This window comes from Geotrypetes seraphini, chromosome 2 (genome assembly GCF_902459505.1).
Source record: "Geotrypetes seraphini chromosome 2, aGeoSer1.1, whole genome shotgun sequence".
In the NCBI taxonomy this organism is placed as follows: Eukaryota; Metazoa; Chordata; class Amphibia; order Gymnophiona; family Dermophiidae; genus Geotrypetes; species Geotrypetes seraphini.
In genome coordinates, this window is record NC_047085.1 from 199,646,750 (window position 1) to 199,661,793 (window position 15,044).

The following is a 15,044-nucleotide window of genomic DNA, read 5'->3' on the forward strand; positions in this document are numbered from 1 at the left end:
TTCAAACCTTTCAGCTTACCTTTCTAAAGCTTAACGCCGCTGTAACCGACCACTGAATAGTTAATTCAAAATGGCCACGGCTTGTTCCTGTCTCACTTACATACACTCACCCAGCCTGGACTGCTGATGATGTCATCATAGGGGCGGCACCAACATTTAGAACAGGGAAGGGAAAATTAATTGGAAAAACTTTGTTACAAAATGCTATGTTATGCCCTCCATAAAAGCTTACCCCAGGATATTAAAGACCCAAGTTAATGTAACCTGAGGTCCACCCGGCTGAAACCATTCATATCAATGTAGTCCATTCGAGTTCCAAATTTAACCCAGAAGGGATCACTGTATTAAGCTGGTAGATCCATCTTTGTTCTATAAAGTTAAGTTTTGCTTGCCAGTTACCACCCTCCCTCCCTTCTTGTATATGCTCTATTATTCTCCATTGTAATGTTCTATTGTATGTTGGTATTGAACCCAGTGTTGGACTAAAGGAGCTTGAAGAACCCCTGTATTGTTACGAGATTTATGTTCATTTAATCGTATCTGAATGGATCTTTTAGTACGGCCTAACATACACCAATGAACAAGGGCAAATGATCACATATATGACCCTACTTGTTCTACAATTAGTCATATCACAGGCTTTAATGATCTGTTTCATTTGGGGGTCTTGCCATTGGGGTCCTTCTATAGTCATGTCACACCACTGACAATGCTGACATTTTAAATGCTCTCCATTTGCATCCCCCTCCCTTCTCCGTTGTTCCAGGACTTGTCCTATAGACCTCCCTTTGGTGAAAGCAAAAACAGGGCTCACTGAACCTTCTCAATGACTGTAAAATGTGCCAATGATCTTTAACAAGAGAATCAATTTAGTGGCATCTGAATATGGTAAAACACATATCAGTTTTTCTTCATCTAGCATAGGATGACTGGAGGAAGACCTTTCTTCTAGCTACAGTTCACGTTGTGCATATCTAGCCCGTATGTATGTTCTTTGAATAGCTTTAGCAGGATATCCCCTTGCTCGAAAGCATTCCTGCATTTCACCTGCCACTGTCTTGAACTCCTTAATAGCAAAGTATGGAAGATCTGCTGAGGAAGTAGTACATAAAGTTTGACACAATGAATTTGTATGAGTGCTAGGTACTTCTGAGGATCTATAAACGTTGTACTATTTACTGTGAAGAGAGTTAGGAGGGGTAAGAGAATATACACCCTTCCAATCTGAAGTTTGGGTTATACTCACAGAAAATTTAACTTGAACTATTGTGCTGTTTTGTCAACTGTTTATGTAGGCATATGATAGTGTGGTGTATTCTGTTTGAGCATTGTTTGTCATTTTTGGGTGGATGAGTGATCTTGGTTGTGGGTGTGGATTGGTCCTGGGTGGGTTTGTTGTTCTTCGCCCCCATGTTGGTGTAATGATGTGTTGCATGTAGGTCTGGAAGTTAATTATGTTTCTGTCTACAATGATTCTCCTGGCTGGGTGGTGAACTCTGTTTGCGGTTAAAATAACTGGTATTGGGGAGATGTTGTTTGCTGCTGCCTTCCGGCTTGTTAGGAGCAAGGTGATCAATAAGATAGTTTGCAATTGTTTTTGTGGTATTGTTTTCATTGTGAAAGATAGGAGGCAAGGGATGGTTGGGTGTAAGGTAGCAGATGACTTCTTGGGGATTAGGATGTAGTTTTCTCTTTTGGTGGTTGTTAGTGGCAGATGAATGGCTTTTATTGTGAATGAATGTATGATTGGAGCTGACGAGGATTCAAGTAATCTGGGGTGGGCTTGGTCAACTCAGAGAAAAGCTTTTTGTGGTATTGAGGCAGGAAACTAAAGATATTGGAACTTTATTCTTAATGGCTTAACCGTGTAAATGAATAATACAATTAGATGGGATAAAGTATGTTTTTATGCCCCAGATCAATTGAGATTCTTCCCGGATATGAAGATAGCAGCTAAAATTTAGGCATGATTATTTGTTGAGAATTATATCATCCTAAGCCTTTTGGGTATCTTAGGCCCTCTTTTACTAAGGTGCGCTAACCGATTAGCATGCGCTAAATGCTAACGCGTGCATGTTAGTCTATGGACGCGTTAGCGCGCGCTAATCGGTTAACACACCTTAGTAAAAGACGGGGTTAATGTTTCTGCTTATTTGATCTCCCTTTTACTATACCAACTCCTCCTCCTTTCTAATTGGGGTCCAATGAGGAAAATTAAGAGTTTTCTTCTTAATCATAGTAACATAGTAGATGACGGCAGATAAAGACCTGAATGGTCCATGGTTATGGATTTTTTTTATTTATTTTTTTTGCAATTTCCTATTCTGTTGAAGAAGTGGATACTTGTGTAGTATTTTGTTAATAAAAAAATAAATCACTCAAGTTGTTAATATTATGGAACTCCTCCTTTTGTCTTTTTCAATGCAAATTTAAGTGGAAAAAAAAAAGAGACAAATAAATATACCTCCACATGATCAGCAACCTCTTGGGCAGCAATATTTATTTGTTCAGCAGTTTTATTTCAAATATTAATTGAAATCCATTCTTGATCAATAGAGTTTGCATGATTTCATAGCACTCAAAAAATACAGTGAATTGCCCATCCTCTTCCCCCCTTTAAACATAACTATTTTCTGATCAAAAGTGGAAAACCTAAATATTTCTTCAGTATTGAAGTTGGGGACACAAAATCCTGAGTGCAAGATGGCATGCTGCTGTGGCTCGAGAAATTCTTGTGTGATAGCAGACCAGGAGCTTCAATGTGTTTGCACACTATTACTTCTGGCTTCACATAATCAACAGACAGAAACTTAAAATACATTTCTACTATAATGGGCTATGCTGTTTCATTAGAAGTGACTGATAATTCAAGATTTTCTTCCATGTGTTGCAAGACTTCTTCCTCCTGCAAAAAACGCATTCAGAAGTTCAAATAAATTCCAACTATATTACACCAATTTCATGATTTTACAGATATACAAAATTATGACCTTTACTCAAGACACTTTGCTGTAACATCAGTAAAAACCAGGGATTCATAGATTAAAACCACGGCACAGTTGATTAACCTTTCACCTTCTTTCTGTTACACTTCTCTGCCATTCCTCTCCCTCACTCTTCAAATGGCATACACAGCAAGCTCAGACTGCCACCTCTACCACAATGACTGGATAAGTACCTCTTCACTGATTGCACCCTCCTTAAATCACCAGTAAGAGGTGATCTAATCCTCTAGGTCTGAGTGCACCCATCCCTTTGACATGACCAGGCCCTTATAGTCTCAATGAGCAAATGCTCCATTGCCGTGTCATTAAGGAGAGAGGGAAGAATTTAGAAGACTTAAGATGTCCAGATAAAAATTCCAAGCTGAACAGGTTTTTGGGTTTTTTTGTTTTTTTTTTACATCTTGAATGCTGTGCTTGTCTCTTAATGGAAATAAAATAAAGACAGACAGCTGATGACAAACAAAATTATCCCAATTTAATAAAAATAAACTTTTAGGCAAAGAAGGATCACCTGCACTATTAGGTATTCCCTGCACTGCTAAAGATGACTCACAACACCCCCCACTCAACTTCTACCAGAAATATTGGAACAGAAGTAGTGTCTAAGTCAATCCAGTAGTGTCAGGATTCAGGATATGTGTTACACCTGCTATAGAGGAATACTGAGCTGATTCACTCTGTCTGCACTGCCTATTAGAAGACAAAATTGAGCTGTTCTCTATCTCCATCTGCTGGCAGACAGGCATACCACACAAGTCCTAGATTGATCTTTTGCAATTAAATGAAAGAAAATGAGGAGCTAAAATTTAAGCTCTTCTTTCACAACACATTCAATTACAAGGTTGAACACATTAGAGCAGATACCTCTTAATGCACAGGTTACTAACCATGTGCAGGTTCACATGCCAATATAACAAACCTACAAATTTCTCTTCTGTGAAGAACATCTCTAGGAACAATTGTGATTTCCCTTTGCATATCTGGGTGCTAAATCATGGAATCCCTTACCACTCAGTTTAGGGCATAGTAAATCTTTCTTTTTTGGAAAGCTATTAAAACCTGTTTAGCATCAATTTTAATTATCTTTAATGCATTTAACTGTGATGTTTGTTAACTAAACTGTATTTTAAGTTGAAATTCCCCTTGAGGGTTTCCTTTTATGATCCAAATTAAACCCAATAGGAGACAGTGTGGAATACAAGAATCTCAATAGAACAAATGTTTTCTGTATCAAAATATTACATTTCAATTAAATAAAGTTATCCTCCTCCCAATCCCCCTTACTAGTCAACACCTGGATAAGTGTCAACTCAAACTAAAGACTAGACAGCATGTTTACCCTTCCATCTTCCCAACATAAGAGTCAAATTTTGTGAGTGTTTCATGAAGTTTGAGCTGATAGAAAATCACAGATTTTCTGCCCCACAGCATTGCACTGCTATAGGGTTAACCCCAACAATTTCTGGTATTTGTCCTTTGCACTTGCCCCTCACATGAACCACCACATCTTTATTTTCAGAAAAATAGTAGATTAATCCAGTTCCAGTAACATCCATAAAGCTCATCTAGACTAATTTACTACCTACTAGAGAAGTCAAACTGTTTACAAAGGGCTATATAGCACATGTGCTAAGGTGGCCCCCTGAGCTGATTTTCAAGGGGGGGAATGAAGCCACTAAAATCCTAACTTCTACCAATAAAATCTTCTCCTCTGCCTTCTCCTGTTCACCAAGCACCTTCCTTTTTCCATATCATCTCTCTCCTCTTTCTCCACCCACCCCTCAGAATCATCTCTCCTCTACTTCACCAGAGGCATCTTTCACCTCTCTTTCTAGCTATATTACTTTTTCTACTGCAGTTTTGCCCTCAGCATAATTTCCTCTTTACTAACCAAGCTTTAAGTTCCTGTTGTGGCAACCATATGTCAACATATTTTTTGGGGGGTTGGGTTACTAGAATGTAATGTTTGCCTGGGTTGAGCTACTACTTTGTTGCCAATCTGTGTAACAGAGGTTCTCATGACTGAATCAAACAAAAAGATTTACAGGTCACACAATGTTTGGGTATATTAGACAAGTATAAAGAAGGTAATCGGCGTCAGTCAATTTAGGAGCAAGTGTTCTCAACCCAGTCCTTGGAACACATCAAGAATTTTCAAGATAACCACAATGAATACATATGAGAGATTTGCATGCACTACATTCCTTGTATACAAATACATCTCATGGATATTCACTGTGGGTATACTGAAAACCAGACTGCTTGGTGTGTTCCAGAAAATCTCAGGCGTTATTCACTTTTCCGCCTGCCAAGGGTTGCAAATTTTAAAAAGATTTCATCAACGCCTTCTGTCATTTCAAGCAGCATTATGGGACAAAGATTTGAATCATTTGATTATGTCTTCTGACACCAACAATTTCAGTGTGCTTTAAAAACATCTTTTTATTAAATCTTTTTGGAAATTAGGTTAACCTTACTTACTGTATTCACTTTGTACACGCTTAATCTTTTGTGAACCGCATAGAACGGTTTTGCGGTATAAAAGTGAGTTTTTATGTTATGTTCCAAGGACTGGGTTGAGAACCCCCCAACAGAGAATTCTATATCATACCCTGCCAGATTCTCTAAGCTCCAACACCATGCTAAAAAAAATACGGTGGTGGGAGCAATTTTTGTTTTACTGGCAATTTTCAGCACAATAGCATGCAAATTATATGAATGCTATTTGTGCACTGGGAAGGGGAAGGCCTGCCATCCATCCTGCCGGTCTTTTAAAAAAGGTACAGTGGGGAGGGGGGAACAGCCCACTAGACCCCCAGGTTTGTGTGGTGGGGAGTTTCAGGGGGGTCCCCCAACCCTGCAGCAGGAGGGAGTGGGCATCCTTCATGCAGGGGGGGCACTGGCAGGGTGGCAATGGTTGAGGCGGGGGCCTAGACCACAAGCCTTTTTTGGGCTCCATTTGTGAGGAATCCAGGCCATTTGTGGTGCTTCATTTCCTGTCACAGCCTGAGCCAAACAGTCAGGTCCTGACAGGAAAGTAAGGTTATGACAGCTCAGACTCATCTGAAAAATATTGGCCTAGATTCCTCGTAAATAGAGGGGCGTTCCTTTTGGAGAAACGCCCGGAGAGCTCAATTTAATATTAACTAGACCATGGTGAGCAATTTTGATAATCGGGTGGTATAATACGTGCATTTAACGATGATTTAGTGACATCGTTAAATACACAGTGACTTTAGAGAATCTGGCTCCAAAACTGGATTAGATATCAAGGAAGTCAGAGGCCAAGATATTGTTTCATTCCATGAACTACTATAGGATATATTCATATGCAGTCTTCATAAAAGATAAGATGCCCAAGACCTTGAATCTGTTTCTCTCATTCAAAGGGAAATGCATCAGTATAGATACCATGGCAATCTGCTGCACTGTCTCTTCAAAAGTGTTCACAGTTTCCTCTATATGAGAGCTCATGCTTTTCAACCTGAAAGGAGACCAAACAAATCTTATTTTTTTTATTACATTCATAATCTTAGATCAATATAGGAAAGCAACTCCACATTGCAAAGTTTAAGCTTCAAGTAAGAACTGTGTCTGAATTCAAGAAAGCCTGGGATAGGCATGTGGGATCTCTTAGAGAGAAGAAGAGATAATGGCTACTGCGGATGGGCAGGCTGGATGGGCCATTTGTCCTTTATCTGCCATCATGTGTCTATGCTTCCGGTAAGCCAGGATTGAGACATCTGCAATGGAAGTAAGACCTAGATGTCTCAATCAGTCCTTTTTTCTGGAGCCATATGGCAACCTTAGCAACAGGAAACATGAAAGTAGATCAGGAGAGTAAGGCCCAAGCTAGTCTGCACCAGGAATTATACTGGAAATTACATATACCACAGGCGATCTCTGGCTTTCCTTATAAACAAACTTTCAATATAGAAAAAAAATATTTTGAATTTGGGTTATTCCATGTCAACTGGTTCAATTTCAAGGAGAATCCCCAGTCGACCTCTTCCGCTGATTGTGTACAATTCTGGAGACCACATCTTCAAAAATATAAGTTTATACAAGAAAATTAAAATGTTTTGTACCACCTTCTTCAACTTGAGGCTCCAGCAAAATTGTGGCATGTATTAGAGGAAAGGGAGTTTGGTATAATATTGCAAGCTCTGGTCTTTAATGCACTAACTACCCACTTACACACTGAAAACATTACCAATGATTCAAAACATTGCAAAATTTCTGTTAGATCAGTGGTCTCAAACTAGCGGCCTGCGGTCTGTATGCAATCTCGTCTTCTGCCGCCGATCACCCTTGCCGGTGTCAGCTGACTTCCTGCCTTCTGCTGCCAATCGCCGGCTGATTTTCTGTCTTCTGCTCTGATCTGCTGGCTATACACTACCAGGATTCCTCTTTCTTGGACATTAACATCACATTGAATGGAGGCAGATTTCATACTACCATCTACAGAAAGTCTACTGCTCGAAATAATTTGCTGCGATATGAAAGTCACCACCCTAGGCACTTACGGGACAACATCCCCACAGGACAATTTTTGCGGCTCCGCCACCTGTGCTCTTCTCGCATAGAGTTTGTACACAAAGCAGAGGACATGAAAGAATGATTCAAAGAAAGAGGTTACCCAGACAAAGTCATCAAAAAAGCATATAAAAGAGCATTGTATGTTCATCGAGATGTTCTGTTCACTACCAACACTAAAACATCTAGTGAAGCTGCTACAGTATGTGTTTTGCCATATTCCCAATATGCATTTAAAATTAAACATATTATTAACTCTCATTGGCATATTCTGCAGTACCATGATATTTTATAAGCTCCTCCCACCTATGCCTATTCCTGGGGTCGCAATTTGAAACAGTACCTGACTTGATCTCAATTTTCTTCAGGGTGCTCTTTAATGTTGTCAGTTATGGGGGGTCACTCCCCATGTTTATCATGTAGGTATACCAATATAGTGCCTCTTTACAAGACATGGCAGTACCAGGGTGGGTACACCGCCGCAGATCCATTACTCCTACTAATTGTAATACAAGTGGTGTTGTATATGTCATCCAGTGCTCTTGTAAGCTTTTATATATAGGACACACGGTACGGAGCATTCGAGCCCGAATTGGTGAGCACATATCTAGAATTTCCACTCATGTCCCTGAGGCACCACTCACCCAGCATTGGATACAAGCAAATCATTCATAAAGTTTACAATTTTTAATCTTTGTATTTTCAGAGGTCCATCGCGCCCATGATTATAACATTCTTTCCGACCTTCTGCATTGCGTTTTTCCATTTTAGAAAACCCTTGTTTGCCTCGGGGGTGGGGGTGGGGGGGATCTAAAAGGGATGTTATACAGGAAAGAACAGAGTTGGATTTTTAAGATAGACACACTTCACCCAAGAGGCCTTAATAGTGAGATCGAGTGGCGAGCTTTTTTATAAAGAATACTTTGTGATCTTACACATTCCTTCACAGACTATTCACAGTTGTTCTATATCTGTTTAATCTTGCCGCTTCTTGGCGCGGGGCTGTGATTGGCTGGACAGCCCTGCACGTCGCTTACGAGCTGATGCACATATGATTCAAAACCCATTCTGGTGTCTGAGTAATAGCGGACACGCCATGAGGAGATAGTTGCATCAGAACGCTGTTAAGAAAGATTAGTGTATACAATAGGTAAGCGCCATCCTGTAGCTTTAATGTAGCTAAGATTTTATTGACTGTGTTCATTTTTTTAAAATGTTTACTAAGTGGAAATAAAGTTTACAATTTTTAATCTTTGTATTTTCAGAGGTCATCGCGCCCATGATTATAACATTCTTTCCGACCTTTTTCGGTTCCCTGAAGCAGGAACGAAACGGGCCAAGTCCTTCGAAACCCGCAAGCCAAAGTAAAGTTTGCCGTTCCATACTTATACAATCTTGCTCTACATCTTGCAAAAGTAGTAGCTTTCAGCACTCTTTAAATAATGACATCATTTACAACAAGTCTTCTAGAATTGTAGCAATGATTGGGGGGTGAGGTGGTAATGTTGGGATCCGTCCCTGTTATCACCTCCATTTCTCTGAGCTTCAAAAAACTCTATGAACAAGTTGTATGTTTATAAGTATTTATTCACACTTTTTTGAGTGATTACTTTGCATAATTGCTATATTCTCTTTAATCACTCTCCTCTCGAAGTTTTAGAGAGGTTTTTGCTCCTTTTTGTTTATTTGTCCAAAGATGGATACAAGGCAGAAAGTGAAGACGGAGAGAAAACCAGTCAATGGACAAGAAGGCCATGGAAATATAGTTAAAAGCATAGAAAAATAAAGTCACTAGACAACAAAGGTAGGGAAAATGATTTTATTTCTAATATAGTGATTGAAATGTGTCAGTTTTGAGAAAGGAATGATGTTAAACTTTAACTGTGAGAGCCGCAGATAAAATAGGGTACTTGGAGGGCTGCAGAAAAAATAGTTAATGTCTTATTAAAGAAATTATAATTTTGCATGAGGTAAAAACTCTTTATAGTTTATAAATCTTTCCTTTAACAAGGAAAGATTTATAAACTATAAAGAGTTACCTCATGCAAAATTGTCATTTCTTTAATAAGACGTTAACTATTTTGTCTTTTCTGCGGCCCTCCAAGTACCTACAACTCCAAAATGTGGCCCTGCAAAGGGTTTTAGTTTGAGACCACTGTGTTAGATAGTCTTAAGGGAACATGTTATTTGAACAATTTTCACTGGTTGCCCATGATATAGGGCAGGGGTAGGCAATTCCAGTCCTCGAGAGCCGCAGCCAGGTCAGGTTTTCAGGATTTCCACAATGAATATGCACGAGATAGACTTGCATCTCAAGGAGGCAGTGCATGCAAATCCATCTCATACATATTCATTGTGGATATCCTGAAAATCTGACCTGGCTGCAGCTCTCGAGGACCGGAATTGCCTACCCCTGGTATAGGGTACCTGCTATATTTTTAGTTAGGAACACAGAGAAGGTTCAGTATCTAGAGTAGAGAGCTGTACAGAAACATGGTTTGTGGAAATCCAAGGGGGGGAGGTCCGCGGGAAACCCATTGGAATCCTCCAGGATTATGAGATCCTACAGGGATTGAAGTAGTTCCAACGGGGTTTCCGTGGGAGTGTATTTGCCCAGGATCCTCCAAGTCAAGATGTCCAATTACCACCTCTTCCTCCCTTTGCTCTCTGCCCTTATTAAGCAGAGGTCTTCAAGGCCATGGGCAGCAGTTCCTACATGCTGGCAGCAAACCCAGAAGCCTGTAATATGTTGCTCAATGGCTAAAACTTAGCTTTCTAAATTGGAACAGAATTTTGATCATTCTAGGGCAGGGGTCTGCAACCTTTAAGACATAAAGAGCCACTTGGACCCGTTTTCGAAAAGAAAAAAAACTTGGAGCCGCAAAACCATTATAAAACAAATCTAGCACTGTGGGGCCGCCGGACCAATCAGCAAGCAAGGCTTTCATCTGTATACGTGCTGAGCTCACTGCTCAGCATGGCTATTTCCCGCCGCGACGCTGGACTTGTAAGCTGAATGCCTGCATCGCCAGAATTTAGGTAGGCTGTTTTCATCCCCATGGGAGTCCCGTGGGCCAGGGGGCGTCCACACTACCGGAGCCGCGGCAAAGGTGAAAAAGAGCCGCATGCGGCTCTGGAGCCGCGGGTTGCCAACCCCCGTTCTAGGGGAAGGGCCCAAAGTTAAATAGAGAAGAGAGGAGCTGCAAACAGATAAGTTGCCATTTTGTTGGCACTTTTAGCATTCACACTTGAAATGACAGATCCACTAACAATCCACAGCACATTGGCCATGTGGCTGAACATCCCCCTCAATTTCTAATTTTGAGAGCAAATAACTATTTAAAACCTGTACACACCAAGATAAAATTCCAGCATATATAATTTTCAATGAATCAGGTTAAAATGCTTCTTTTAAACAGTGCATTTAATAACATATTCTGCCCCCAACGCAGTAAATTATGACAGAAGAGATCCTCACAAGTCCATATAGTCTGCTCAACAAGGTGACCAGAGCCTCACCCACCACTCTAGGCCCAAGTCACCCCATAGTTAAATGCTGGTCATGAAGTCATTACCATGCTAACAACAGCCAAACATAATGAGGATGAAAAGTTGTGTATTGCTAACAGTATTCAACTTGCCAATCAAGATGCCTTCCCCTCGCAGTATGTGACAATAAAATGATCAACACATTGGAGTTGTGAACCCTTCACCTGTCTCTTACCACATGCAACACACTGACCATACAAGTCTTTCCAGCACTGGCCTCAGCTCCCACTATTCTTGCCCAAGATAACAGCGATGCTGCGTTTCCATCTTTTTTCTATTTAGGCATCCCGTGTGTCTATCCCAAGCATTTTTGAACTCGTTCATAATTTTAGATTCTACCACATCTCTCAGAAGGGCGTTCCATGCATTAATCCTGAATTTACCTCCCTGCAACCTCCATTCTTGTCTTCTAGTTCTACTGCCCCTGTCTCTAAAATAGGTTTGTTTAATACTTTTCAAGTACTTAAAGATCTGTATCAAATCACCTCTCTTTTCCATATTCAAGTCCTCCAGTCTCTTCTGACTTGTAGAACAAACCATGCATGTATCATTACATAAGAATATAACTATTAAATATTTCTGGGAAAACTTGTGAATTTGGCATTCAAATGTTCATCATCACTAAATCCAATGCCTTTTTTTTTTTTGCTTTAATAATAATAATAATTTTATTTCTTGTATACTAAAAATATAGCAGGTACCCTATACCAGGGGTAGGCAATTCCGGTCCTTGAGAGCTGCAGCCAGGGCAGATTTTCAGGATATCCACAATGAATATGTATGAGATGGATTTGCATGCACTGCCTCCTTGAGATGCAAGTCTATCTCGTGCATATTCATTGTGGAAATCCTGAAAGCCTGACCTGGCTGCAGCTCTCGAGGACTGGAATTGCCTACCCCTGCCCTATACCATGGGCAACCAGTGAAAATTGTTCAAATAACATGTTCCCTTAAGACTATCTAACACAGTGGTCTCAAACTAAAACCCTTTGCAGGACCACACTTTGGAGTTGTAGGTACCTGGAGGGCCGCAGAAAAGACAAAATAGTTAACGTCTTATTAAAGAAATGAAAATTTTGCATGAGGTAACTCTTTATAGTTTATAAATCTTTCCTAGCTAAGGTCTCGCCATTCAGTGTATATGTTCTGCACGGATTGTTGTTGCCAAGGTGCATGATCTTGCATTTTTTCACGTTGAAGCCCAGCTGCCAGGTCGTGGACCAATGTTCCAGTAGAAGCAGGTCTTGCTTCATGCTGTCAGACAAATCATTTTTACTTACAGTGTTACATAGTTTGGCATTGTCAGCGAACAATGCTATCTTACCTTGAAGCCCCTGCGTCAGGTCTCCTATGAATATGTTGAAAAGGATCGGTCCCAGGACCGAACCCTGCGGCACTCCACTGGTCACCTTCGACGATTTAGAGAGGGTACCGTTAACCAACACCCTTTGAAGTCTACCACTTAGCCAGTCATTGACCCATGCAGTTAGTGTTGCACCTAATCCCATTGATTTCATTTTGTTCAATAATCTACGGTGGGGGACACTGTCAAAAGCTTTACTGAAGTCCAAGTACACGACGTCCAGGGACTCTCCCAGGTCCAGCTTTCTAGTTACCCAGTCGAAGAAGCTGATAAGATTGGATTGGCATGATCTACCCTTGGTGAAACCGTGTTGGTGGGGATTGCGTAGATTCTCCTCGTTCAGGATGGTGTCTAATTCGCGTTTGATTAGCGTTTCCATGAGCTTACTCACAATCGAAGTGAGACTCACCGGTCTGTAATTTGCAGCCTCTGCCCTGCAACACTTTTTGTGCAGAGGAACGACGTTAGCAGTTTTCCAGTCCAAAGGGACTTTTCCTGTACTCAGGGAGAGATTGAAGAGTACGGCTAACGGTTCCGCTAGGACATCACACAGCTTTCTGAGCACCCTGGGGTACAGATTGTCCGGTCCCATGACTTTGTTCACCTTGAGTTTTGATAGCTCGCTGTAGATGTCACTGGGTGTAAACTCGTGGTTCAGAAACAGGTCTCCCGAGTTGTGCCTCTCCTGCAACTGTGGGCCAGACCCCGGCGCCTCGCAGGTGAAGACTGAGCAGAAGTACTCATTTAGTAGTTCGGCTTTATCTGTGTCTGATTCTGCATAATTCCAGTCAGGTTTTCTGAGGTGTACTATCCCATCCGTGTTTCTTTTTCTGTCACTAATATACCTGAAGAAAGATTTGTCCCCCTTTTTGATGTACTTTGCTAAGTTTTCTTCTTTTCGAAGCTTGGCCTCTTTGACTGCCAGTTTGACAGCTGCTGACTTGGCCGTATATTTTGTTCTAGCCTCTTTTTCCCCCGAACGTTTGTAGGAAATGAATGCACGTTTCTTGTCTTTGACGAGATCTGATATCTCTGCGGTGAACCACTGAGGTCTGTTGTTTCTTTGCCGTTAACTTACCGATTTTATGTAGTGGTTTGTTGCTGTGTGTAGGGTAGATTTCAAGGTTGACCACATAGCCTCCACATTATCGGTCACCGCTTGGTGTTGCAGTGCTTAAAGGACAAAATCTCCCATGCGTTTAAAGTCCATGCCTCGAAAGTTGAGTACTTTTGTTGTCGTGTTTGATCTAGAGAAACCCTTTTTGAGGTTGAACCATATCATGTTGTGGTCGCTGGAGGCTAGCTTATTGCCTACCGAGACCTCCGAGACACTTTCTCCATTGGTGAGCACCAGATCCAGTATCACCTGGGCCCTAGTAGGCTCCAACACCAATTGCTTGAGTCGTGCTCCCCTTATGGAGGAAATAGCCTTCTGCTGCCGCTGGTAGATGCTGAAAGTGCGTTCCAATCTGCTTCAGATGTGACCGTGGTGGAGGTGACTGAACACAATATACAAATTTGATCATTATTATTATTAAGAACCTTTCAATTGAAGAGTATTGAATAAAGCAAAAAAAAAGGCATTGGATTTAGTGATAAGAACATAACTGCCATACTGAGACAGACTGATGGGCCATCAAACCCTGTATTCTGTTTCAAATAGTGGCTAACCCAGGTCACAAGTACCTGGCAAGATCCCAAAGAGTAAAACATTTTGTTTCTTATTAGAGAATGATACGGTAGCCGTTACCCATGTAAGCTGTGGGCAACCTGCTGAAACAGTGGGGAAAAAACAGTATTCACCACGGCTACGGGGACAAGGCCATTCACCGCCCCGTGGAGCAGTGAATGGCTTTGTCTCCGCAGTTAAGGGAGGGAACGCGCACGGTCATTGATCGCACTCCCTCCTTCCTTACTGATCGTCACCGCTGCCCCATCCAAGCATCTCCCTCCTTACTGATCGTCGTCGCCGCCCCATCCGAGCATCTCCCTTTCTCCCTCCCTGCCCCTTACCTTCGTGGTGGGTGATTTCTAAATTTCCTTCCTACGAGCAGCCGGAGCATTTAAGTCACATGTAGCTGTCATAAAGATCATCTCTAATGCATCCGGAAGTTGCATTTGAGATGACCTTTCCTGTAGCCACATGCAACATCAACGCTCCAGCTGCTCGTAGGAAGGAAATTTAGAAATCACCTGCCAAAAAGGTAAGGGGAAGGGAGGGAAGGTGGGGAGGAACAGATGCTGAATGGAGAGAGGGAGGGAAGGTGGGGTGGAGAGGAACAGACGCTGAAGGGAAATGGGAAAAAGAGAGATTCCAGATTATGGGGTGAGTGGAGGGAAGAAGATGGGTGCCAGACCAATGGGGGGAGGGGGGTGGGGGAGAGATTGAAGGGAGAGGCACAGTAACAGAACATATGGAAGAGAAAGAGAAGGCAGACAGTGGATGGAAGGAAATGAATGATAAGATGAGGAAAGCAGAAACCAGACAACAAAGGTAGAAAAAAAAATTCTATTTATTTTCATTTTTTTGCTTTAAGATAATGTAGTATATTAGTTGTGTTGATAAACATTTATAAACAAAGCCCTGCCAG

General features: G+C 41.4%; 1 protein-coding gene across 6 annotated transcripts in view; it reads right to left on the reverse strand.

Moving 5' to 3' along the window:
* Positions 1 to 2,493: 2,493 nt before the first annotated feature.
* Positions 2,494 to 15,044, reverse strand: part of SYCP2L (synaptonemal complex protein 2 like) — a 230,729-nt gene continuing 218,178 nt past the window's right edge. For 4 of the 6 annotated variants that reach the window (XM_033930428.1, XM_033930427.1, XM_033930430.1 and 1 more), the window contains 2 exons: positions 6,369 to 6,489; positions 2,494 to 2,905 (listed from right to left, as the gene is read on the reverse strand). In XM_033930428.1, coding sequence (XP_033786319.1) covers positions 2,837 to 2,905; positions 6,369 to 6,489 — 190 coding nt within the window. In that variant the 3' untranslated portion in view covers positions 2,494 to 2,836. The remainder of the gene's footprint in view (positions 2,906 to 6,368; positions 6,490 to 15,044) is intronic. The other 2 variants (XM_033930431.1, XM_033930429.1) reach the window with 1 other exon arrangement.